The 25,546-nt window shown below is 33.6% G+C and overlaps 1 protein-coding gene across 4 annotated transcripts in view; it reads right to left on the bottom strand.

Annotated features, from left to right (window-relative positions):
- LOC111148981 (EPH receptor A5) overlaps window positions 1-25,546 on the bottom strand; it is a 342,873-nt gene that overhangs the window by 87,773 nt on the left and 229,554 nt on the right. For all 4 annotated transcript variants that reach the window (XM_022505840.1, XM_022505842.1, XM_022505841.1 and 1 more), the window contains exons 6-7: window positions 8,410-8,534; window positions 1,073-1,232 (exon numbers count right to left, since the gene is read on the bottom strand). In XM_022505840.1, the coding sequence (XP_022361548.1) occupies window positions 1,073-1,232; window positions 8,410-8,534 (285 nt within the window). The remainder of the gene's footprint in view (window positions 1-1,072; window positions 1,233-8,409; window positions 8,535-25,546) is intronic.

The raw sequence follows: 25,546 nt of genomic DNA, 5'->3' as shown, positions 1-25,546 counted from the left end.
TCTCTGCCGACTTGTGATCTCTGTCTGTCAAATAAATAAATAAAAAAAAAAAGAATTTTCCCAGTAGTGGTGACACATTAAAGCCAGTATTCTTTTTTTTTTTAATTTTATTTATTTATTTATTTATTTGTCAGAGAGAGAGAGGGAGAGAGAGCAAGCACAGGCAGACAGAATGGCAGGCAGAGGCAGAGGGAGAAGCAGGCTCCCCGATGAGCAAGGAGCCCGATGCGGGACTTGATCCCAGGACGCTGGGATCACGACCTGAGCCGAAGGCAGCTGCTTAACCAACTGAGCCACCCAGGCGTCCCAAAGCCAGTATTCTTAACTTCCATGCACCAAATGAAGATACGTACACACACACATTTGACATTTCACACTACTCTTGTGTGTCATTTTCTTCATAACCAAGAATTAAGAATGTCAGTTTTTCATCTATAAGTAAAAGCAAGCTACTGTTTTCTTCTAATCTTGCTTTTAATGTGTGCTTTAGGACAAGTAATCTAAATATTTTGTTTGATGATAAAGATAAAAACGTTTTATGCTATGTTATTTAAAAAATGGTACAAGAAATGTTTTCCAGAAATATTTCCAGACCCTTCAGTTAGAGATACTGCCAGAGATTTTGATTTTTCAAAATGATCAGATTGGTTGCTGAGACGGCCATTTTCTTGCCAAACTTTAATACTTATGCATGCTCCCTGTAGAATTTTCATAGAAAGACGAAGCCTGATAGCATTGTTCAATGAAACAAGTAAAAGTAAACGGCATCAATTCAATAAAGTATGGCAGCTGTGGAAAGAAAGTCTTTACAAGCAGGTTTAAACATTTCTTAAGGATCTCCTGATGTTTCATCTCCCAGTAGACTAAATGTGATGAGGAGCACGGTCCGATGTGTTAACCCACTAACCCACCATAATAGCATGACAGATGCTTCCTACCCGAAGGGGTCATGCCTGGGAGAGAGAGAGAGAAGCAGGAGACTGACAGAATGCCCAGGGAGCGTATTGATCCACTGACTCTTTGCTGGTAACCATTACAGAGACATGAGTTGACAGTAATTAAAAGGACTTACACACTGGGATGGTTTCAAACTCAAATCTTCGACTGAAGACACCGTAGCCTGCTGCTGTGCGTGCTCGAATTTGGAAGACATATACTGAAGCTGGTTTTAAGCCCTCTGCAGTCACAGTTGTCTCTTTAGATTTGATAATTGTATAGCTGGTTTCTTGGTCCTTGGATTACACATGTACATACAATAAAAAAGTCAATATGTGAATTACTGATGATGATAAAACTTAGAATCATAAATCAGAAAATCAGAAACTAATACTTGTTATTAGTACAAATATACTCTTCTAGGAAAAAAAAAAAAAAAAAAAACTCTCCATCCTAGGTGTGCTAAAAGTGTTTCCTAGAACTCAGGGATGGTGGGTAACATGTTCTCTGGTCATCCACCATACTTGTCTTTGGCACAAATAAATTTGTAAACTTTTCAAATGATTTGCAGAAGATGAATTCTTTTATAGACTCTATTTTAGTATTGGTATTTGTGTGTTTGTTTTTCTCATAAATATTTATTGAAACACATCTAACATGCTGCCTGTTCACAGGGAAAAGTAGCAAGATCTCATATATTGCCAGGTTTAAGACTTGTGCTTTATATCTTTGGTGATTTTTAATTTCTAATTACATTTAGGGCTTAAGAGAAGGAATGAGGACTTGGCTGGAGAACTTTAATTTCAATTCATTAAATCTAAACAAGGATTACTAAAGAAAAACTAAAGAAATATATATTTTTTATTTTTAAAAAACTTTCCATTTTTTCACATTTATGTATTTGAGCTGGGTGAGTAGTGAATGGAGATGGAGTTAAAAAAAAAAATCACTGTAAAGATAGCTTGGAAACTTCCTACTTCGACTGCTACCAAAGTCTACACTAACCATACATAACTTCTCCCCACCTCTGAGTTAGTACATTGAATCTTAGACCTACACACTGAATCTTAAACCTACAAAGATCTAAACACACAGCCCCTCTTCTGAACTTTCTCTTCCTTTGTATTTTTCTGTGTGAATTCTTAACTACCCTTGTATTTTCCTTAAGGTGTTGCCACAATTACTACATTTCTGATAGATATTACAGGTTGAATTAATGATAGGTAATGGTTAGAGATCTTTTTCCGTTTTTAAGAATTGGTCTTTATTTACAGTATCTTGATTGATGACTGTAAACTATCATTTTCTAGATCATTTCAGAAAATTTTACTTTACTAATAGAAGCATGTGGAGAGGGTTTTTGTTTTTTTTGTTGTTGTTGTTGTTTTGTTTTTTTTTAAGATCTAATGGTAATAACATGTAAAGGACTTTTTTTTCTGAAATGAGAAAAAAATTGAAAACAAGAATATAACAATTACTTCTCAAGAATCCCAATAGGGAATAAGATTATTATTTAATCTTCATAATACTATTAAAATGTAAAGTAAATGCAAACCATGCTCCTTCTCCCTTGAAGTTTACAATCAACAGCAGCATATCATGCTGTGACTTTAGTGTGGACACCGAAAACATGCTAAAATATAGCAAGTCAATTTTTACTTTTATCCTCAGTTATTTTATATGTAAAGTTGGGATAGAAATTGGTGCCTGGATATCCTCATAGACATGTTATAAGAATGAAAAAAAGTCGGGGCGCCTGGGTGGCTCAGTGGGTTAAGCCGCTGCCTTCGGCTCAGGTCATGATCTCAGGGTCCTGGGATCAAGCCCCGCATCGGGCTCTCTGCTCAGCAGGGAGCCTGCTTCCTCCTCTCTCTCTCTGCCTGCCTCTCTGCCTGCTTGTGATCTCTCTCTGTCAAATAAATAAATAAAAATCTAAAAAAAAAGAAAAAAAGTAATGCGTGTGAAACTTACTAAACTAGAAAGTACATGGTATAATTGTCATAATTATTATTTAAATTTTTTCTACTTTGACAAATCAAAGTCAATGGCTAATCACATTCTATTCTATCACCAATGCAATCTAAAATATACAACCTATCAAACATTTTTTAAAGCAGTTTTACCGTTCCTCATGTAATAAAGTCAAACATGTAGTATTATCTTAGGGTTAAATTCATCCAAATTTCTATATAAATAGGTATGTTCTAATTTCTAATGCAAATAGGTTTTCTGATGCACTCCACGCAAACAACTATTTTTTTAAATTTTTTTAATGCACAGATTAATAATAAAAGTGCCAATTCTTTAAAGTGCTTAGGAAATACTACTAGAGTTTTGCAAGGATTTAAAGTATGTCATCAAATCCTATAAAATTTTACCAAGAAATTTCAATCATTTTCTTCATTCACAAACATTTATTAACTTTCTCCTTTATACGCTAATTGACCCCTTCTATACGCTAGGAATAAGGCAGTAAAAAAAGCAGACAATTTCTTGATGTGTTCCTTTTAAAGGAGGTAAATAGCTTCTATAAACTATTGTAGTTACTGATATTCTGTGGCTGCTCAAGCTTAAGACTGAATATACAAGACTTTCTCAGTAAGATTATACTATTCACTTTGGCTATAACTGAATAGTAATTTCAGCAAGAACTGATAAAATATATGTTTGTTATTACCTGCATTTTGTTTAAAGAGAAGTTGGTTTAAATATCTAGACAAAACTAAAGATTCTGGTATATTTGATATAATTAGGATTTTTACATAAAATATCAACATTTATAATGTAAAGTAAGAGTTTTTTTGTTTGTTTGTTTTTAAAAAAAGCACAGAATATCAGGGTTAGAATTCAAGCCATGTTATTGTCTAAGGAAGTGTGCAAATGTGAATATACAACTTAACCTCAGTTTTTTCTTCTTTGAAATGGGATAAAACTATTTATTAAGAGCATTGTAAGCAATAGACACGGAGACAGAGATGATATATGGAGCACCCAGCAAATCTCCACAACATAACCAGTTCTAGGTAAATTTGACTTTGAGTCCTGTAGCAAGATGATAAATTTAAAGTAAATTTAATAAAAAGAAAAAAATTAAAATTTTGTTGTAAACTCCTAACTATTGGAGTTACAACTAATATGTCTTGTAAAATTATTAGAAGCTGACACTTCTGCTAGACTGGGGGTGGGGGTACTACAGGGAAACTGGCATGCTGCTCCTTGAAATATTGGATGATCTAATAACAATTGAATAAAATCTCACAACACTCTGATTTCTATATTAACTTGTATGTGTAAGTGGTTGCTTCTCTGAGTTCTAATTTTGCGTTCTCTTTCTGGGTCAATTGAAATCTATAGTAACAGAGGGACTCACCAAAGCATACAACGAAGGGATGGAAAACCATAAATACACACTCTGAGTTACTTAAGCATCTTCCAAAATTTGCTTCTGTTCCACTCTTTTCAGTCACAGTCATATTATAATTTCCCTTTTATCACAAACCCTATATATACATCTTCAACACCCACGACCACCAGGCTGCCAGATCCTGGTCAGGGCAATGGCTTTTGCTGCCTTCATGCTCCCACTGAGCAAATGAGCTACATTCCCCAGCTGCTTAGCAAACACTGTTCACATGCAGGGATGGGAGGGCTTCAGCAGAAGGAGCCAGCTGGCAAACACCCTGCCAAGGGGCAGCTTCCCTTTGCCTCTGCCTTTAATTAAGAGATGGCAATGGGCCCATCACCATGCAGGAGCAGAGAGGCCCAATGACCTCTATTAGAGCAGGGCAATGGCAGGCAGTAATGCCAGCTGGCAAATACAGAAGCCCTGGAAAGCTCTGCCACCTGTGTGGCCAAGAGCCATCCAATAAAATGGCGGTAGCCTCTGAAGGTTCAAAATGAGCTCTGGAAACCTATCAGGATCCCCACCTCAATACATGCTATAAGAGATCATTATCTTTTTCTTCTTCTTTTTCTTTTCTTTTTTTTTTTTTCCCAAAAGTATTGAAAAAACAAACAAACAAAAAAACTTTCATGTCTTTTATTGGTATGCTCAATAATTTTGCTTGGCAAAAAGTTCTTGGAGTTAATATTTTCACTGTAAAAAGGAAAACACTGACCAAAAGAAGTTAATAACTTCCCCCAAATAATATATAAAGGTTTTGCTGCTTTTTAGGAATGTAAATGGACAACTTACTCTTCATTTACTGAGACTATATAGAAATAATTTCCTAAGTTATTTTTTTCTTAGGTTGAGTTATAAAAATAATAGAATGTATAACACAGCATTGAATGTAAGATATTAAATATAAAGTTAAATTTTCATGAAATAAGTATAATTTTAAAAATTGAACAATGAAGGAAATAATTCCACAATATGGTTAAAATTCATTAGAAGGAATATTAAGAGAAAAGGACTTTGCTGATCATTTGTTGAAAAACTGTTTCACTTAAAGAAAAAATTATAAATCCTTGCTTTTATTGAGTATTACGCATATGAGACTCACGCACATGCTGGTAACAGTAAAAACAATGAAAGATTACTCATAAGGGGAAAAAAATAGGATAATTTCATTAGAAACAAAAAAGAAACCAGACATTTGGTCCTTTGGTCCAGCTAGTTGCTTTAGGGGAAAACCATACAAAAAAAAAAAAAAAAAAAAAAGACATCAAATTTTAGTCTTCTTGCTGTTGAACTTTATTTCATCTACAATATATATTCAAATACAGAGTTTTGGTGAGTAGTAGTCAAAAGTTTTTTAGATACTCTCTTTTTAAATTTATTTTTTAAAGTAGGCTCAATGCTCAATTTGGGACTCAAACTCACAACCCCAAGATCAAGAGTTGTGTGCTCCACTGACTAAGCCAGCCAGCACCCCTGGTACATCATTATTTTTAAATGTCATTATACATTTCAACTTCTTTTGAAATCAACTTCAATTACAATAAAAATTTGAAAGTCAGAATACTTACAAAAAATCAGTCTATGTTACATATGTATATATATCCTGTTTTTCAATAGTATACAGTAATAAAATGTATAAAACAATGAATAAGGATGTAAACCTTGATTTAACAAATTATTTTGGATACAGGGTGTGTTTAGATTGTAGAGCTCTAGAATTTAAAATGCAGTTTTGAGTACTACTCCCAGAGAAACAAGAATCAATAGGGAATATTAATGACACAATATTTTACTCGATTTGTCTTATTTTTTATAATAAATACTGTAAACCATATCCCAAAATAGTTTTTTGGGTTTTTTTAAGATTTTATTTTTCAGTATTCTCTACACCCAGCATGGGTCTTGAACTCATAATTCCGAGACCAAGAATTACATGCTCCACTGACTGAGCCAGCCAGGTGCCCCTACACCAACATAGTTTTGTCTCATAGGTATTGTATTAGGACATTCTTGGTGAATAATATATTTGATAATACATTTTTCTTTATGAAATAGAAGTATCTTCATTTATGTTCCCTAATGATTCAATAGTTATTTGTAATGCTACCAGCAAGTCATTCCTAAAAGGATTACTGAGTAATCCTTCAAAAGTAATGATCTGTTATTTATTTACCTATTTATAAAATCAATATAAGAACTTAACACAGGCATTCAAAACCTAGAAAGGATATGTAGACATTTCCACTGTCCCCTTGTCCCCACCACTACTGTTTTATTATCATTATCTTCACACAAGTAATTGTTAAATCAATGAATAAAGAAACAATTTTTAGAAAATAAAAACCCTATAATGCTATGCATTATTTAATGTATTTCAATGTATTACCTATACTCTTTCATCTATGCATATACACAAAATGTTGAATTTTTAAATAACTTTCATTAATAGAATATAAGTATTTTTCCTGGTATTTTTGCATCAGTACAAGGAGAACCATTTATTCCCCTCTCTTTTCCAATGTGCTAACAAGGACAATTTCTCTGGGATTGCAAAGTTTTTAACTTCTTCCTAACCTCTTCACTATTCACTCTAACAGAAAGAGTGATGGCTCCATGAGTTTAGGGAAAGCAATTGAGCACATGTGGCTGGGTCTTTTCCTTTTCTTTCCGGATCTGCTTCTCTGCATATGTTTGTAATGTTTTCTGCTCCTACTTTCATAGGAATCATACTCTTGAGTCAGAGTTCCCTACCCACCAGTCAGAGTCTCGTTTGAGCACTCATCTATCTTTATCTCCTCTGTTAGAAGCCCTGTTGTTCTAAGTAGTGTATGCCATTCAGATCCAGACTGTATAAAAATCAAAGTAAAATGGAGGTGGGAGATATAGGAAGACCCATGGTGACTACATATCTAAGCTATATACTATAGTTCCTCTTTAGAAATTTACGTTCACCTTTATTTTCCATCTGTCTTATTTCTTTGTCAATAGCTCACTTGGTTGTGGATTCAGAAAAGAGAAAAATGAATTATTGATGCCTTTATTTTTTTTTTTTAGGATTTTATTTATTTATTTGTCAGAGAGAGAGAGAGAGCACAAGCAGGGAGAGTGGAAGAAGGAGAAGCAGGCTCCCCACTGAGCAGGGAGCCCGATGCGGAACTCAATCCCAGGACCCTGAGATCATGACCTGAGCTGAAGGCAGTCGCTTAACCAATTAGGGGCACCAACCAGGCACCTCTAATTACTGCCTTTAAAACTCAAGAAGTTTTATGGAAAAACATGCAAGAGTAGACCTAAGAGACAACTCCAGAAAGAAGAAATTAAGAAAATGTAGGAAATGGGAGACGTACATTTTTGCTTTTATGTCTTCTCATTTTAAAATGCAGTTTATAGGGCACCTGGGTGGCTCAGTGGGTTAAAGCCTCTGCCTTCGGCTCAGGTCATGATCTCAGGGTCCTGGGATCAAGCCCTGCATCAGGCTCTCTGCTCTTCAGGGAGCCTGCTTCCCCCTCTCTCTCTGCCTGCCTCTCTGCCTACTTGTGACTTCTCTCTCTGTCAAATAAATAAATAAAATCTTTAAAAATAAATAAATAAAATGCAGTTTATAATACAGTATCAGGTTCTTTATATGGATTTTAAAATTGTGCTTTATATTCACATCTGATCTACCCATACCTCCTTAAGAGCATAGGTATTAGGCAGGGTTAATGGCTATAGCCATATGTATTTTTCCTTGTAGTACATGGCAGTCGGGACTGAAGTTCAAGAACTGAAGCAGTTACAACACTTTCAAAATGTTCTATGACTTCATCTTTTAATGCCGTGAAACCTAGTTAAGCTGATGTTAGACTATGTGGCAGTAGTCCAGCAGCACAAACTATCTGGCAGTAGCAGAACAGAGCGTTCCCTATACATTTCTGGCCTCCATAATCATGACCGCAGAATCAATTGTCATTGATTTACACATAAAATTGCAACATGTTTTTCTAAAAATTGGATAATTGCAGTTGCTAAAGTGAAAAAAGAAAAGGCGGAAGAAGATAAAAGGACATTCTTTATCTTATTATTCTTACCTTTTCAAAATACTTGATTTCGTACTCTAGGATGATTCCATTTGGACGATCTGGCTCTTGCCAAGACAAAGAGATGCTGTTTTTTGCAATCTTCCCCTTTTTCACATTGGTGACTGGAGAGGGAGCTGCAAAATAGTGTAAATACAGAGTTGCAGGATTAACAGAGCCCTGAAATTACAATGAGATATAATGTAGCATAATACTACATTAACAATTTAACAAGAACTACATAAACAATTAAACTTTCTTTTAACCTAAAAACAATTTTACTTTCTTTACATAATAAAATGTTCTAGAGATTATAAAATGTTTTACAAATATAAATCAAGTATCCTGAGAATTTTCTTAAAACTATAGTCATATAGAATCATAAGTGTACATTTTCTCTATGAAGTTTAGAAACATAAATGAACTATCTTATTTTTCTTACAGAATAAAGACATTCCTGATGACCTTATATATCGTCCATGTTTCTAAAGTTATTGGCACTGCATAACATATATCCTATTATGCTAGTTCACATGATTTTATATATATATATGTATATATATGTAAGTATATATATACATAAAACCACTTTTTCACAACATTTAGGCTCTTTATTTTTTTAATCATGTGGATGCTATAGTCATTAATAAAATCATCAGTTAAATATAGTGGGGGTTGCTTTCAAAAATATATTATTAAACTTGCAGTATTTCTTGAAAATAAGAGTAGATAAGATAAAAATTTTCTTAATCTGAAAGTTTTTCCTCTAAGGAACAAGAAAAAAATGTGCACTCCCACAATATAATATTAGAATTCCTAGCCACAGCAATTAGGCAAGAAAAAGAAATAAAACCATCCAAATTGGAAGAAAGTAAAAGCGTCATTATTTGCAGATAACATGATACTATATATATATATATATATATATATATATATATAAAGCTAAAGACTCTACCAAAAAAACCTGCCAAAATTAATAAATTATTTTAGTCAAGTTGCAAGATACAAAATTAATATACAAAAATCTGTTGTGTTTCTATACTTCAATAATGAACTAACAGAAATAGAAATTAAAAGGACAATCACATTTACAAAAACATTAGAAAGGATATATATCTAGGAATAAATTTAACCAAAGATGTGAAAGACCTGTATTCTGAAAACTATGGACACTGAAGAAAGAAATTAAAGACAACACAAATAAATGGAAAGATATGCTATGCTCATGGGTTGGAGGAATTAATACTTTTTAAATGTCCATACCATCCAAAGCAATTTACAAATTCAGTCTACACCCTACCAAAATACTAATGAAATTGTTTGTATAACTATAACAAATAATCCTAAAGTGTGTACAGAATCACAAAAAAAACCAAATAGCCAAAGCAGTCTTGAAAAAGAATAAAGAACTCAGAGTATCACACTGCTTGATCTCAAACTATACTTCTAGGCTATAGTAATCAAAATAGTATGATATTGGAAGAAAAACAGACACATAGACTATGGAATAGATAGAATAGAAAGTCCAGATATAAACCCACAGATATATGGCCAATTAATTTATGATAAATGAAGGAAGAACATACAATGGGAGAAGAACAGTTTTTTCAATAAGCAATGTTCAGAAAATTGGACTGTCACATGGGAAAGGATGAAACTGGACTATTATGTTATACACAAAAATTAATTTAAAATGAATCAAAGACTTGAATGTAAGATTTGAAACTTAAAAACTTAAAAAATTAAAACTCCTAGGAGAAATATAGGCAGTAATCTCTTTGACACTCTTCTTGTGATATTTTTTTAGATATGACTTCTCTGGCAAAAACAACAAAAGCAAAAATCTATAAAAAAAAAAAAAAAAGGACTGCATCAAACTAACCTTTGCACAGTAAAGGAAATCATTGACAAAATGAAAAGGCAACATACTGAATGATAGAAGATATCTGAAAACCATGTATTTTATAGTTGATATCAAAATATATAAAGAATTCATACAACTCAATAACAACAACAATAACAAAAAACACCTGATTTAAAAAATGGGCAGAGGATCTGAGTAAATATTTTTCCAAAGAGGACTCATAGATATGCCTGTCAACAGGCATATGAAAAGATGCTCGGTGTCACTAATCACCAGAAAAATGCAAATCAAAACCACAATAAGACACTGCCTCACACCTGTCAGAGTGAGTATTATCACAAAGACAAGAAATAACAAGTGTTGACAAGGATGTGAACAAAAGGGAACCCTTGAGCACTGTTGGCGGATAAGCTGGTCCAGCTGCTATGAAAACAAAATGGAGATTCCTCAAAAAATTAAACTACTATAACATCTAGCAATTCCTCTTCTGGGTATCTTTCCAAAAAAGAATGAAAACACTAATTTCACAAGATATATATACCCCTATGTTCATTGCAGATTATTTATAATAGCCACGACATGGAAGGAACCAAAGTATCCATCAATAGATGAATAGAAATATAAGATACTGTATATACTTATGTGATATATATGTTATATACCTGTAGAAATACACTCACCCACCCACACATATACACTACGGGATATTACTTAGCCACAAAAAAAAACCCAAAAACAAAAACAACTAAATCTTATGACAACATGGATGGATCTAATAGGTAGTATACCAAGTGAAATAAGTCCTACAGAGAAAGACAAGTACTATATAATTTCACTTATATGTGGAGCTGAAAAAAACAAAACAAACTAACAAAACAGAAACAGAATCACAGTTACTGAAAATAAACTAGCTGTTGCGAGAGAGCTGGGAGAGGGGGAGACAGATGAAATAGGAGAAGGGGATTGGGAGGTATCAACTTACAGTTATAAAATAAGTAAGTTAGAGATGTAATGTACAGCATAGGGAATAGAATCAATAATACAGCAACAATTTTGTATGGTGACAAATGATAACGACCTATCATGGTGATCATTTTGTAATGTATAAAAAATATTAACTCACTATCTTGTGCACCTGAAACTAATATAATATTGCATGTCAGTTATTGTTTAATAAAAAAGAAACATTTTCTTTCATTTCCAGCTCTCCAAGTATTTTATTAGAAGTCACAAATACTTACAATGTTCATTGCTATCTGTCAGTGCCTATTGAATGACTTTTTTGATGAAAAAAAAAATCTGTGCTATTTTAATGTGTCTGGATTTCAAACATATGAATATTTGATTCAACATCTGTTTTGTCAATCTGTAGAGATTTGTATAGATCCTGGGTTTGACAATACAAATATGTATTGACTAATATTCTTCTTGATGTAGATGATCTTTATTTGTGTAATTTTTAGCTTTGATTAGGAGAAACCATCATGCACACACATGGTGTGTGTGTATGTGTGTGTGTGTGTGTGTGTAGAGAGAGTAATAATGTATATTATATAATATGTATATATTATGTATATTATAATGCACATATAAGGTAGAAAAAATGCCAGTGATAGTGAGTAGTGTATAGCCCTAACTGAACAGTATTAAACATGTGGTGAGATTAAATTACATATATATTAATTATATATAATTTATATATGTAGAATGTATATAGATAATATATCACACATATAGATAATATATTACATAGCATTATATAGATGTGTCTATATATGCATATATATGTGTGTGTGTGTGTGTGTGTGTGTGTGTGTGTGTGTATATATATATATATAAAATTTATTCATTCAAGAGTAGAAGACAAATCCAGAATTGCATACAAGGATCAACATGGTCTGGCACCTTGCATCTTTTCTCACTTCATCTCCTGCTAACTGTGCCCTGGCTTTCTGTTCTTAGGCAACTTCAGACACACTTTGGCCGAAGACCTTTGTACAAGCATTTTATCATTCTATCATTTTATCTTTGTACAAGTTTCTCACCCTGACTTCTCTGGGGTCTCTCCTTCTCCTATGGTTTTCTCCTTTCCTGTCCACCCTGACTGAGGTAACTATCCCCACCTTCCCCCCCCTCTCCTCACCATGCCCTCTGCTCCTTCGGGGTTTTATTTTTCTCCTTAACTCTTGCCCTTGCACTACCTGATATACATATCTGAAATACAAATTTGCTTTTTTCGATCCTCTCAAGTAGAATGTAATTTTTATAAGGACAGGGATATTGTTTATTTTATTCACTGCTAAATTCCTAGATCTAAAACAATGCCTGAGACAGAGGAGGGTCCAATAAGTATGTATGGAATGAATGGTAAAAATCAAAGTAATACATACAAAATCTTTTAAAAGGTTTAAGCCTTTTAAAATAAAAATTACTTTAAATGTCAACAAAATTAACTATGAAACTCAAGGGTCAAGTATGTCTTTTAATAAAACTAAAATAAATAAAAACAGATATGACCTGTAGGAGAGAAAAATTAGCTGTCTAGTGTTTTATATACCAACAGGGTGATAATGACTTTGGTACTTCAAAGTGTACTTTTATTCTTTCAATCACAGAGTTTTGTGATACTCGGGCTCAGAGGGTTCATATTTTCAGCTTTATCTTGTTTTCTTAAATATGTCCAGTTCCTCAGAATTTTCTACATACTACAGAACACACAGTGTGCATATAAAACCGAATTGTCTAAAATTATCTTGAAATTGCATTTTGTTTATCTGTATGGAAATTGTAATTGACTGGTAATTCTCCCAGTCATATTTTTATATAGGGTCAAAGTTTCGATTGATTTCCTAGTGAGGGAAAAGTCATCTTGTATTTGCCACTATGGACAGAGCATCAAGAAGACATGGAAACAAAAAAGAGCAAGCTATGCGCCCCATAGTTCATACAGTATCTGTAGCAATGTAGCAAATATACTCAAGTAGAAACAGTAACAAGTTGATGGTAGGGACACTTTTCTATTCATGAATTGAATTTAACATGTATGCTCCAGGGACACCTAGGTGGCTCAGTCATTTAAGTGTCTGCCTTCTGCTCTGGTCAGGATCCTGGCATCCTGGGATAGAGCCCCATATCTGGCTCCCTACCCGCTTCTCCCTTTCCTTCTGCTTGCCTCGTCTGCTTGTGATACCTCTCTCTCTCGCTCTCAAAAATAAATAAATAAAATCTTTTAAAAAATTTAAAAAAGTATGCTCCATGAAGGTAGGGATTAATTTGGTTTAGTTCTCTACTATAAAAAAATTACCAGAAAATTACTTGGTATCTAAAAACTTAAGAAATATTTTTTGAATGGGTGCATGACTGAATGAATGGAAAATACATAATGTATCATTCAAAACAGTTTGCTTCATAAGCATAGGATAGGATCTTATTTGGGGATTTGTGTTTTATTTTAAAACAATTTTTTGGGGCACCTGGGTGGCTCAGTTAGGCATCTGCTTTTGGCTCAGGTCATGATCCTGAACCTGATCCTGGGGTCCTGGGATTGAGCCCTGCATTGGGCTCCCTGCTCAGTGGGAATCTGTTTCTCCCTCTGCCTCCGCCCCTCCCCACATTGCTGTACTTATGCTCTCTCTCTCTCCCCCCTCTCTCTAGTAAATAAATAAAATCTTAAAAAAAAACTCAATGCTTTAATAAAATAATTAGCCATTTCAAAGTGAAGCTATCAAATAAATATTAAAATATATAACCAGTTTGAAGTGGAATACTTTGTTATTTACTTACATCCATCAAAGTTAAACAGAAATCGTGTAGCTTTCAAAGACTGCTTGATTTAAAACAAAACAATACAAAACAAAAAACATTGTTTTTCAAACTCAGTTTTCTCAGAGGCTAAAAGGTATTCTTTAAAGCTTGGTCAAGATGGAGAGAGAAGACCAGACTCAGGTTAGAATAGTTCAGGAACAAACTTCAGTGAAACGATTCCTCTCTGACAATACCATCTCTGCCTCATTCGGGTAAAGCTGATGAAAGTGGGGACCACTGACAGCTCCCAAGGACGTAATGATGATGTACAAATTGTGAATGGCAGTGCTTTACTTTTGTAAAGTATTCTACGGATATTATGCACATTAAAACAAGTGTAACCAGATTTGTCAGCATCAAGGGCATGTTTAATTTATCTTAGTCCTCTTCCCCAGTGATACCTTTCACTCTACCCGCTGAACCTTTTATTAAGTGAGCCAGGAACAAAATGAGAATGATGACTTAGAGCATTTCTGCTTGTGAAATTTTGTTGGATGATGTTAAATCATACAACCATTACTGGCATAGGGTAGGAATCACAAAAATACTAAAGAAATCAAGTTGTGATTAGAACAAAATAATTTACGTAAATTCTGCATTTCACATTTTGGATCTGTGGAAACATTCCAAATTGTTTCTGCATTACAGCTTCTATAGTGGAGATGATCTTTAAGTAGCAGTGTAATATGCAAGATGGTCATCTATAAGGCTAGAAATAGTTCCCATTCCCATAGGCTAATGTTTTTGTCTGTTTGCTCAGCTCTTTTTTTTTTTTTTTTAGTTTAAAATAGTTTTACACTTATAGAAAGATTATGAAGAGAGTATAAAAATTTCCCATATATCCCACACCTAGTGTCTCTAATTAGGAATATCTTACAGTAGCATATATAATACATCTGTCACAATTAATGAAAATATTGACACATTATTATTAACTAAAGTCCACTTACTTAGTTTTTACCTATTACCCTTTATCTGTCCCAAGATTCCATCCAACATACCATATTACCAGGCATAGTCAACACATCTTAGGATCCTCTTGGTTGTAATACTTTCTCAGACTGTCTGAGTTTGTGATCTTGACATTTTGTCTGGTTAAGTATTAGACTATCTCTCAACTGCTATTGATGTGATGTTTTTCTCATGATTAGACTGGAGTTATGAGTTTTGGGGGAAAGACTACAAGGGTAAAACTCCATTTCATTACGTCATATTAAGGATACACACTATCAGCATAACATCACTATTAGGTTAACCTTGTTTGCCTGATGGTAGTAGTGTTAATCAGGTTTCTCCACCGTAAAATTATTCTTTTTTCCAGTTTCCTGTAATCCCTGGAAGGAAGTCACTATGTGCAGCTTGAACTTAAGGAGTGAGGAGTTACACTCCACCTCCTTGCGGCGGGAGTATTTGCATAAATTATTTATTCTGCATAAGAGATTTGCCCATTCTTCCTTATTTGTTTTGTTTGTTTGTTTAATCATGTATTTTTTTAAAGATTTTTATTTATTTATTTGACTGAGATATCACAAGTAGGCAGAGAGGCAGGCAGAGAGAGAGAGAGGAAGCAGGCTCCCTGGTGAGCAGAGAGCCCGATGCGGGGCTCAATCCTAGGACCCCGAGATCACGACTGGAGCCGAAGGCAGAGGCTTAACCCATTGAGCCACCCAGGTGGCCCTAATCATATATTTATACCAATATGGACACATAGATTTTTTTTTTACATTTTGGTATAAAATCTAATGCTTTATTTTGTAACTCAGATTGTTAAAGCTTTGACAATTGATTACTCTTTCAGTTAGCTCCTATGTCTCTTTGACATCCCCTATCACTGTGGGTTTGTTAGTTTGCTCCCCACTGCTGATAGTTTTTTTTTTTTTTTAAGTATCTGTCATTTACTGTCCCAATTCTAGAATCAGTCCTTTCTCCTAGGAGTGTTGGCTTCATTTATCAGAGAATGTTTTTAGAAACCAAGATCTAGATGTGTTTCTTCTTACAGGGTGTCATTGCTTCTTCTTCTGTTACAAAGCTGGAAAATAAATGTGTTTACATCAACCTGTGTATATCTATAAATATATACATATGTATATACATATATATGTATATTAAGGCAATCGTAAGTATATACTGATGTTACCAACTCTAACCAGTTGCTACACAGGTTGTTCTCGCCTTCACACTATTTACCTGCAAACTTGCACTCCACCTGCCATTCATTTACTTAATCGTTCAATTCTAGTGGTTAAAGAATTGCTAACCGATGTCTGTTTGACTTATTGATAATGATAGAATGTAGAAATCCCTAACATCTCAACAGCTCAAGCAATGATATAAAAAACCGTGACATCATTGTAAAGCATGACAACCTAACTCTTCAAATATGGAAACCTAGTTTAAGGCACACTGTCACCACATGGGAAAGAGTGACATGACACACATAGCTTTAAAGTCAAACAAAACCAACTTCTAATCCTCTAGCAGCCAGCCATTCTCTAGCCGTGTGGCCCTATTTAGGTACTTAAGCTCTCTGAATGTCCTTTTTATATTTAAATAGTAATTGTGATAAAACTCATCTCTTTGTAAGGTTGAAATATGATTCCATACGTATAATACCAAGTATAAGGTTAGTGCCCAAAAAATACTGTTTGTGATAACATCAGTTGTAAAATAGCAGACAATTGTATAAGAAGACTTCCATGATGGATTCTCCGTAACTCCTTAAGCCCTCCAACATGCATGAATCAAAATTATTTGTAGCATCTTTTCTGAACTTGTCACTGCTCTAACTAAAGCCCAAGTACCAATAGAGATAAGATGTCTTTATATTCTATGTCTAGTGAATTTCATGAATCCACAGTAAAATAGCTAGAGGTAAACTTCCTTGATAATCATAGATTTTTATTGCGTGAAAATGTGTTGAATTTTTAAGTGTCAAAATGACTAATAGTTCACTTAGTATAAAATATATATAAAAATGTCTTTAAAAGAGGTTGATGAAAACATAAAACTTTATTGTGTTAAATGGAAGAAAAAAATACGATTCATCCATGACTGTAACCAATCCTATTTGTGCAGACAAAAATAAATTATAGGTCGAATCACCTATTGGTTACTTGTATTTAAAAAATAATATATCTCCAAAAAATAAAATTAAAAAATAACATATCTTCATGCATTTGACTTATTTACCTCTATTTGGGGTCTTAAAGCTTTGAGAAAAATAGACAACACTGAAATCCTCAGTCTGTGACAGTCCATGAATGTGTTAAAACTTCTTCAGATGGCACTTCTTTCATTTTCCTACAAAAGTCCCTCCACATGAATGATGTATTAGTTTTTTTTGCACACAACTTTAAAAAAATACAATATCTAGTATTTGATTCCAAGGTCAAAGTGTGACCAGGTGGGTTGTCACTATCTACCAGCTGGAAACCACCACTTATCTCTGCCATGCACTGTTCACCATGTTTAGGAGCTTGTCATCCAGGCAGGTCTGGGCCAGTTCTTCCTAAAAATACAGATTATTGGGGCATGTGGGTGGCTCAGTCAGTTAAGCAGCTGCCTTAGGCTCAGGTCATGATCCCAGGGTCCTGGGATTGAGTCCCACATTAGGCTCTCTGCTCAGCAGAGAGCCTGCTTCTGCCTCGCCCTCCGCCTGCCGCTCTGCCTACTTGTGCTCTCTATTTCTCTGCCAAATAAATACATACATAAATAATATTAATTTAAAAAAAGAAAAACAGATTATTAGGTTTCTTTCCAGGAAATTCTGACTCAAGTGGCCAGACTCAGGTCAAGGATTCCCTACTTTTAATAAATAGTCTCTAATTGAATCATTTTACTAGTGAAGTTTGGGAATGACTAAAGGTAAACTATGCTAGGATTCATTATTCATTTAATAAAATTATATAAACTTAATAAGCTGAAGTCAGAAGCTGGGTCAGTGTTGATGTCTTGTGAACTGCTGTTGTCTTGAACCTTCAGCTCACTGTTACTGTTATCTCCTGGTCCCTGTTACCGTATTTGCCTTTCTTCATTTGGGTATTATTCTTCTTATATTTGATAGTTTCCTGATCCAGTAGTAGTTTATGTAAACTGCTTTGTTTGTTCATTTTACATGGAATCTAGTTAAGTCCAACAAGAGTATAATCTCCATAAAATCTGAAAAGTCTTGTGTCTTTTTCATTAGACCTGGTTAGTCATTAGAACAGTCTCTGGACGATACTAGATCCTTAAAGTCTTTGGTGAGTAAGAATGCAAATGGACAACGATTTTCTTTCTGTTGCAATAGATCTGTTTGCATTTTTTAGAGTGTTAAATAAGTGAAGTCATATTGTACGCATTTTTTTTTTTAACTGGCTTACCAAAAGACATGAGGAAACTTGGGAGAAGTGGATATGCTCACTGTCTTATTTGTGGTGATATTTCGTAGATGTATACAAACATTAAAATTTATCAAATTGTGTGCTGTCTGTGCAGTCTCTTATACATCAGTTTTATAGCAATAAGGCTGATAAAGTGTACATATTTGTGTCTGTGTATGTTGGAAATGACAACTTCTTATAACTTATAACTGCTTCCATCCTTGTTGACTATACCATGATTTTTCTCCTAATTAGACTCTCTTTCAAATCTTCCATGCCTCGAGTAATTTCTTCTAAGAATGGGTAATTATGTCTTTGTTCCTTGTGTAGACTGAAATAAATATTATGAAAATGAATGACCACAATCTCTCTCTGTGGACTTGATTTTTTTTTTCCTTTGTACTGCACCACACTTTGATGGTACAATATAAAGGAAAGTTGCAAATGTACAATAAGTTATAATAGATTCATAACTTAAAATCAATTCTAATAAAACTAAATAGCAAATTTTTCAATAAATTCACACAAAATAGAATGAAGGTAAAATAGGAAGAACACTAGATAAGCTAATCACTAACAAACTGACACTATATCATTTTCTATCCTCTTATCATGAGCAAGTATGACCATGATCTGTTGAACTTGATTCATCCTGAAGTTAAATAAACTGAGGCTATTTCATAATTCCCGTTGGATCCCAATCTTGTATTGGTGGCATCTGTTGGACAGGAATATCCACACTGTGGGTCACTTTGAGCCATTTCTACTTCCATAATTAGGCTAGCACACTGCAAACATACTAGAGCTCTCCCCAAAATGACAAAAATGCATCAAACTGAGCATTTAGAGCATTTGAGTTAATATTTGGATAGTGCTGAGAACAATGCCTGAGAAGAGCAGAAACTACGTCAGTTTTAGAGTTTTAGCGTACATATCTATTATTCAGAACTAAGAAAATAAGTCTAGTAACTATATTTTTTTAAATAAGTGAGAAATACTATTGAATTAAATTATAAATATATTGAAAGTTAAAAAATATATCTAAAGTTGTTAAAATGGAAAAGGCAGATATTTTGAAATACATACACATCCACTAAATGTTATACCATATATCTTGTATTCTATATTATATAGAGGATATAAATTATACATATATGTATATATATAAACACTTATTCTATAATTAATATATACGTATCACCACATTATCATTTGATACCATGGGACAAGGAAAATAAGTGCAGTGCCTTCTCAACACACCTGGTATCCATGCTCTCTTCTAAAGAAAGAGGATATTTAGTGGTTTCTTTCTCAAATAAAAATTCAATCTGCTCATTCAGACAAAACCTACAATCACTTCATTTTAAGAACCTGTGACTGGATCTTTTGATATATGATCTTAGTGAAGATTTGAAAGACCATTCCACAAAAAGCTGGCTTTAAATGTCAGTAGTTCTAGAGACAGGATATCCTTGTTTTTTGTGTGTGTGTATGTGTTTTTTTGTTTGTTTGTTTTTTGTTTTTTGTTTTTTAAAGAACCTATGAACTAAAATGTCCCATTAGGTAGAGCATTTTTTTTTTCAGACTTAAAAATTGTAAGATATTGAAAATTAATTGTTTTCAGTGGGAAAGAAAAGCAACTTAATTGCAAAGAAGTAATTTTTGGCATGATCAGTCTTCATAGTATTAAACCATATGCTTCAAATATCATTTTGAAGTCATATTCACAATGATGTTAATTAGGAAAAAATGGGAATAATAAAAATAGAGAACTATGCACTGGCATTTATTGTCATCATTTTCCAAAACAATCATGCAAATTACAAAAACAAATATTAAATATAACAATGTGTAAAATGACAACTTGCCTCTGTCTGATAACGAAATTAATCCCACATCAAATAAATTATCATACAATGTGTTTTCCATTTATTGCTTACTACCCTCTAATAGAATTTGTAGTATACAAAGTGGACTTCACGTCAATGATTATTTAATCCCAATAATCACAGTATCCATTTTATGAGAAACAGAGTTTCAACAATTTCTATAGTACCCTTTTAAAGTAAAATGAAGTTATATCTAGTAAATAATGCGGCACATTGGAAAACTTTAATCAGCATGGTATTATTCAGTTATATTATATTCAAGGAAATATAGTCTGATATATAATTTTCAGTCTTGTTTATCCAAATTAAACCTCAACTAAAGGTATGTCATTGAGTTTTATAGGTGGATAAATAGTAATTAGGTCAATATATTCTTTTTTTTTTTTTAAAGATTTTTATTTATTTATTTGACAGACAGAAATCACAAGTAGGCAGAGAGGCAGGCAGAGAGAGAGGGGGAAGCAGGCTCCCCGCTGAGCAGAGAGCCCGATGTGGGGCTCGATCCCAGGACCCTGGAATCATGACCTGAGCTGAAGGCAGAGGCTTTAACCCACTGAGCCACCCAGGGGCCCCGGTCAATATACTCTTATAACTCATGCTCATTTTTCATAAAAAATAATCTCTTCTTATAAATCCACATTATAAAAGGTCTTAACCACAGAATAATCCACCAACAATAATAAAGACATACAGTGGAAACTTTAATTCAATTCTTAATTACTTCAAGATTTTCACAATCTAAACTAGTCTGATGTAGCATTTTTCAGGAGCAAAATAAACACATCATAAATGTAAATAACTCTTTTTTTTTCCTTTGTCACTTACCATTGGTCTTAATTTTATATAGCTATGCAAACAATAAGAATTATTTAATTCAACAAGAATCATGATAATAAGTTATCATTTATTATTGACTATTTAAAAAAACAGTTTAGATTCCTAGTGTATCATTAAAGTTCAAGACCCTAAGTATCTCCTCTCTTAGGCCATCTGCCAAGACTCCTTTAAAATCTGAAATTGTGCCAGTAGAAACAAACAGAAAAATTAAACATTATGACTACAAAATAACCAGAGAGAACTCAGTGGTACTTATCAGCTGATTTCATAAACATTCCAATCACGGTATCTTTAAATAGTATAATTTCTAGCAGTAACATGACAGCCTGTAACTACCAAAAAATACAAGATTAATGATTACAGCTAATCAAACTTTTGAAGTCCAGAGGAAAGCCAAATCAAGATATTCTGTTCCAAATTAGTAAAATTATCAGATATTTAATTCCTTGGCCCTTACCATGAGACTAATTTTAGGGAATCAAACTCACACATTCTCCAGGTTGTGGAAAATTTCAGCCAATACTCAAGTTGCACATAAGCCCATTTTTTACTTACAGGAATGACACAGAAATTTTGAAAGCCAACAAAATACAACACTATACGTTTGTCATCAGAAGTTCTAATGACATAAGGCTCGTATATTTTTGTTTCACTGGAACAGTGGTTTGTGTTTATGTTTACCAAAAAAGAAAATCCATCCATCCATTCATCCATCCATCCATCAATCAATAACACAGAAATTCTGGCCAAGATGATACATTTTACAAAAGTTCCACTTGGTCACAGATAACTGTGTCTACTCTGAGTTGCATAACGTAAAGCAATGGTTCAAAACAATTTTGTCCACCATAACACATCTGAAAGAGAGCATTCCAATGTGTGAGAACTCCCTATACATACTCCCATACTGACGAAATCTGGAAATTTTCTTCTGGGACAAAGCCCCAGTAAATCACGATCGCACAACCATTAGTAGTACCTCTGTAATGACTTCTCTGCATGTGCCTCACCACAGGTAAGATGGACCACAGATTTTGAGCAATTCTGCGCATGCCAGGTGCAATTCAGTCTTCTCCACAACTCAGAAATGCCCAGCTAAACCCTTTAAGGCAAATATTATCATACAGATGGACATGACTATCCTTTATCTTATATATATTTAAAAATATGTATTTCATAAACTTTGATGCTTAATAGTAAATACATGATAACTTGCAAGGAGTTACAATAGAACAAGCATTGTCTGCACCATGGAGTCATACAATAGAGATGTGGGGGTTTCATGTAAATCTCTCCTTTTTTGTCCCAGCACATTCCTTTCCCCAAAACTCAAACCACCCACCCTTTCTCTGCCACAGGGTCTTTTAAGAGACCCCTAGAGGGAAAAAGATTAGTATCAGAAATTTTCCATTCATCTTCCCTCCTTTCGTATTATTACTGAAAAACTAACATGTGTCGGAGACTAGTCACTTGGACTTCTACAATCAACAATTACCCATGTCCTGGTGAGTGATCATAAAACTGGGATATTAAAAATAAATTATTTGGGGGAAATATTATATACCTCAGATACAGAAAGTGAAACCATTCCTCTGCGAATCTATTTACCTGCTTCCCAGACTATATAACTCTTGAGTACAGTGAGTGGCCTCATTTGTCTTTGTATCCTCTGTAACTAGAAAGAGAACAAGCACATGTAGGTGACCAAGGGAAAAAAAAAAAAAAAACAAAACAAAGATCCAATCAATCAAGAAGCGAATGAAACAGGAAACTTCTATAAGACATTTTGGACAAGTGGTAAAGATGCAATACCATTATTAAAAATATAACGGAATCTTGTTTTTACAAAATCTGTATGTAAGTCTGGCAAACGCCATTTTTAACTTTTATGTTAGCTTTTATTTAAAAGCCAAAGAGGAGTAAACTTGAAAAGGCCCTTCATGAATTATATTACAAGTTCAAGTCTAGCTTATGAATAAAAATGAGACAAGAATAACCAATTCTTGTGAATAGAAGGAAGAACTAGGGCAGGTGAAAGTTACTAAGAATTACAATAAATATAATTCTAAAGTGTTCTTCAAAGACATGGTTATACATAATTGACTGTTATAATACCACATTTGTAAATGCAGAAAATCACTAGAGATAACAGAAGTGAAACAAGGCAGAGAAATTTGTGATCCAGCAAAATCATTCAGAAATACTGGAAGCAAGGTTTATTTGCACCTGCTTAGAGTGAGTGTCTATAGTCAATTAATGGAAGCAACAGTCAGAAGATTTAACACAATCTGGTTGAAAATTATCTTCAGTAGCCCTAGATTGCTGTGTTGAATTCTTTCATTTAAACTTCATCATTTGTTTTCATTCACTGCTATCAGTCCATTAATTTCCATTTCCTACTATTGCTGTTATAACTGCCTAGAGCAGACTCTATCTTATTTTTTGAGAAAGTAGGTAAAAATAGTATATAAGTTCATAAATCTATATATAATATGACACACAAATACATATGTAAATGTACATGTGCACACGCCTTCATACGTAAATATATAGCACATAAATATATATGTAAATATATTTAGTGCATCTGTGTTTTCCATACACGCAGCTCATAAACAGTGGAGTTAGGATTTAAACCCAGATATGCCCGATTCTAAAGATAATTTACCTGCTACTTCTATATATAATGAAGCATTCTTCTTTGAATTAATTTTACTAAGCATCTCATTATGCACATATACAATATAAACATAGATGATATACATTAATATACCATATGTATACAGATCTGCATGTATGTGTATTTTATACATGCACACACACACACACACACACACACAAAATAATTTCACCCACTTATTTCAAAGCATCATATGTAATTAAGTACCTAACCTAAAGCAAAATAAAGAAATATTAGGTACAATTTAGGACTCAAATATGTTCTTTTTAGTTCACAAAAATACTACATGATACTTATTTTTAATATAGTTTTCCGTATTTTGGTGACCTTAAAAATGACATCAATAATACAAACACAACACTTGTTCTGTAACAATAGAATCCAGACATAAGGGCTTCATATTAAAAAGTAATATATTCACAACAAAATATTCAAAAGCCTTATCTAATTATTAGAACTTTGTTTCATGAAACCAAGTCCTAAGACCATACCAATATCTTTGGTATATCCTTAAAATGTGTTATGATAAACATAGTTTCAGCAGAACACAGGCCTATAGTTTTTTATTTCATTCATTAGGAGAGCTAGACACACAGACACATTTTAAAACAGTCCTGCCACAATATCCTATTTTATCACTTTCTTATTACTGCTACAACTACCATATACTTAGTGGCAAAAAAACCCTACAAATGTTTTCTCTCAAAGATGTTAGAAGTCAGGGCGCCTGGGTGGCTCAGTGGGTTAAAGCCTCTGCTTTTGGCTCAGGTCATGATCCTAGGGTCCTGGGATCAAGCCCCACATCAGGCTCTCTGCTCCATGGGGAGCCTGCTTCCTTCTCTCTCTCTGCCTGCCTCTCTGCCTACTACTTATGATCTCTGTCTGTCAAATAAATAAATAAAATCTTTTTAAAAAAAATTAAAAAAAAAAAGATGTTAAAAGTCTAAAAAAAAAAAAAAAAGATATCAAACAGGGCTGCGTTCCTTCTCAAGGTTTCAAAGGAAATCATTCCCTGCCTTCTTTAGTTTCTTGAAGCTATTGGCATTCTATGGCTCTAGCCCCCTTTTCTACCTTCCAAGCACACCACTCCAGGCTCTGTCTCCTTAGACACATCTTTCTCCAGCTCTAAATATTGTTTCCTTTTTATAAGGGCCCTTATTGTTATATTGGGCCCACACTAATCATACAGCATAATCTTTCAATCTTAAAATCCTTAATTTAAGCACATTCACAAAGCCCCCTCTGGCATGTAAGGCGGCATTTTCAGAGATATCAGGAACTAGGATATAAACATTTTGTGGAGCCATTATTCAACCTAGCACATGTATACATATTCTGATTTTTCACCAAATTTTTGGGTTCAACCTGTATCAGTTTACAGGCTTTGCCTTTCCACATTATAATATGTTTTAAAGCCATAAATTTATAAGCATATCTCTGTTATGGAACTGTTAAATGCACCTATCAAATTATATTTTATGTACACATTTCCAAATACTTCCCATAGGGTTACTTAAACAGAGGACTTTAATATCTCATTTGAATTCATTTATGCAGGGTTTTTTTCGCCTTGAAAATTCATCTAATTCTCTTTGAAACCTTACCAAATATTTTAAAAATACATTCTTTTGCATCACCCCCAAATCACTTTTCCATTCATCATTGCCTACTATAGAAATTACTGCAATCTTCCATCAACTGTTTAAAAATTCTA

The sequence above is a fragment of the Enhydra lutris genome, unplaced genomic scaffold, assembly GCF_002288905.1.
Source record: "Enhydra lutris kenyoni isolate GAN:26980312 unplaced genomic scaffold, ASM228890v2 scaffoldscaffold21, whole genome shotgun sequence".
NCBI lineage: Eukaryota > Metazoa > Chordata > Mammalia > Carnivora > Mustelidae > Enhydra > Enhydra lutris.
This window is presented reverse-complemented; position numbering and strand designations above follow the sequence as displayed.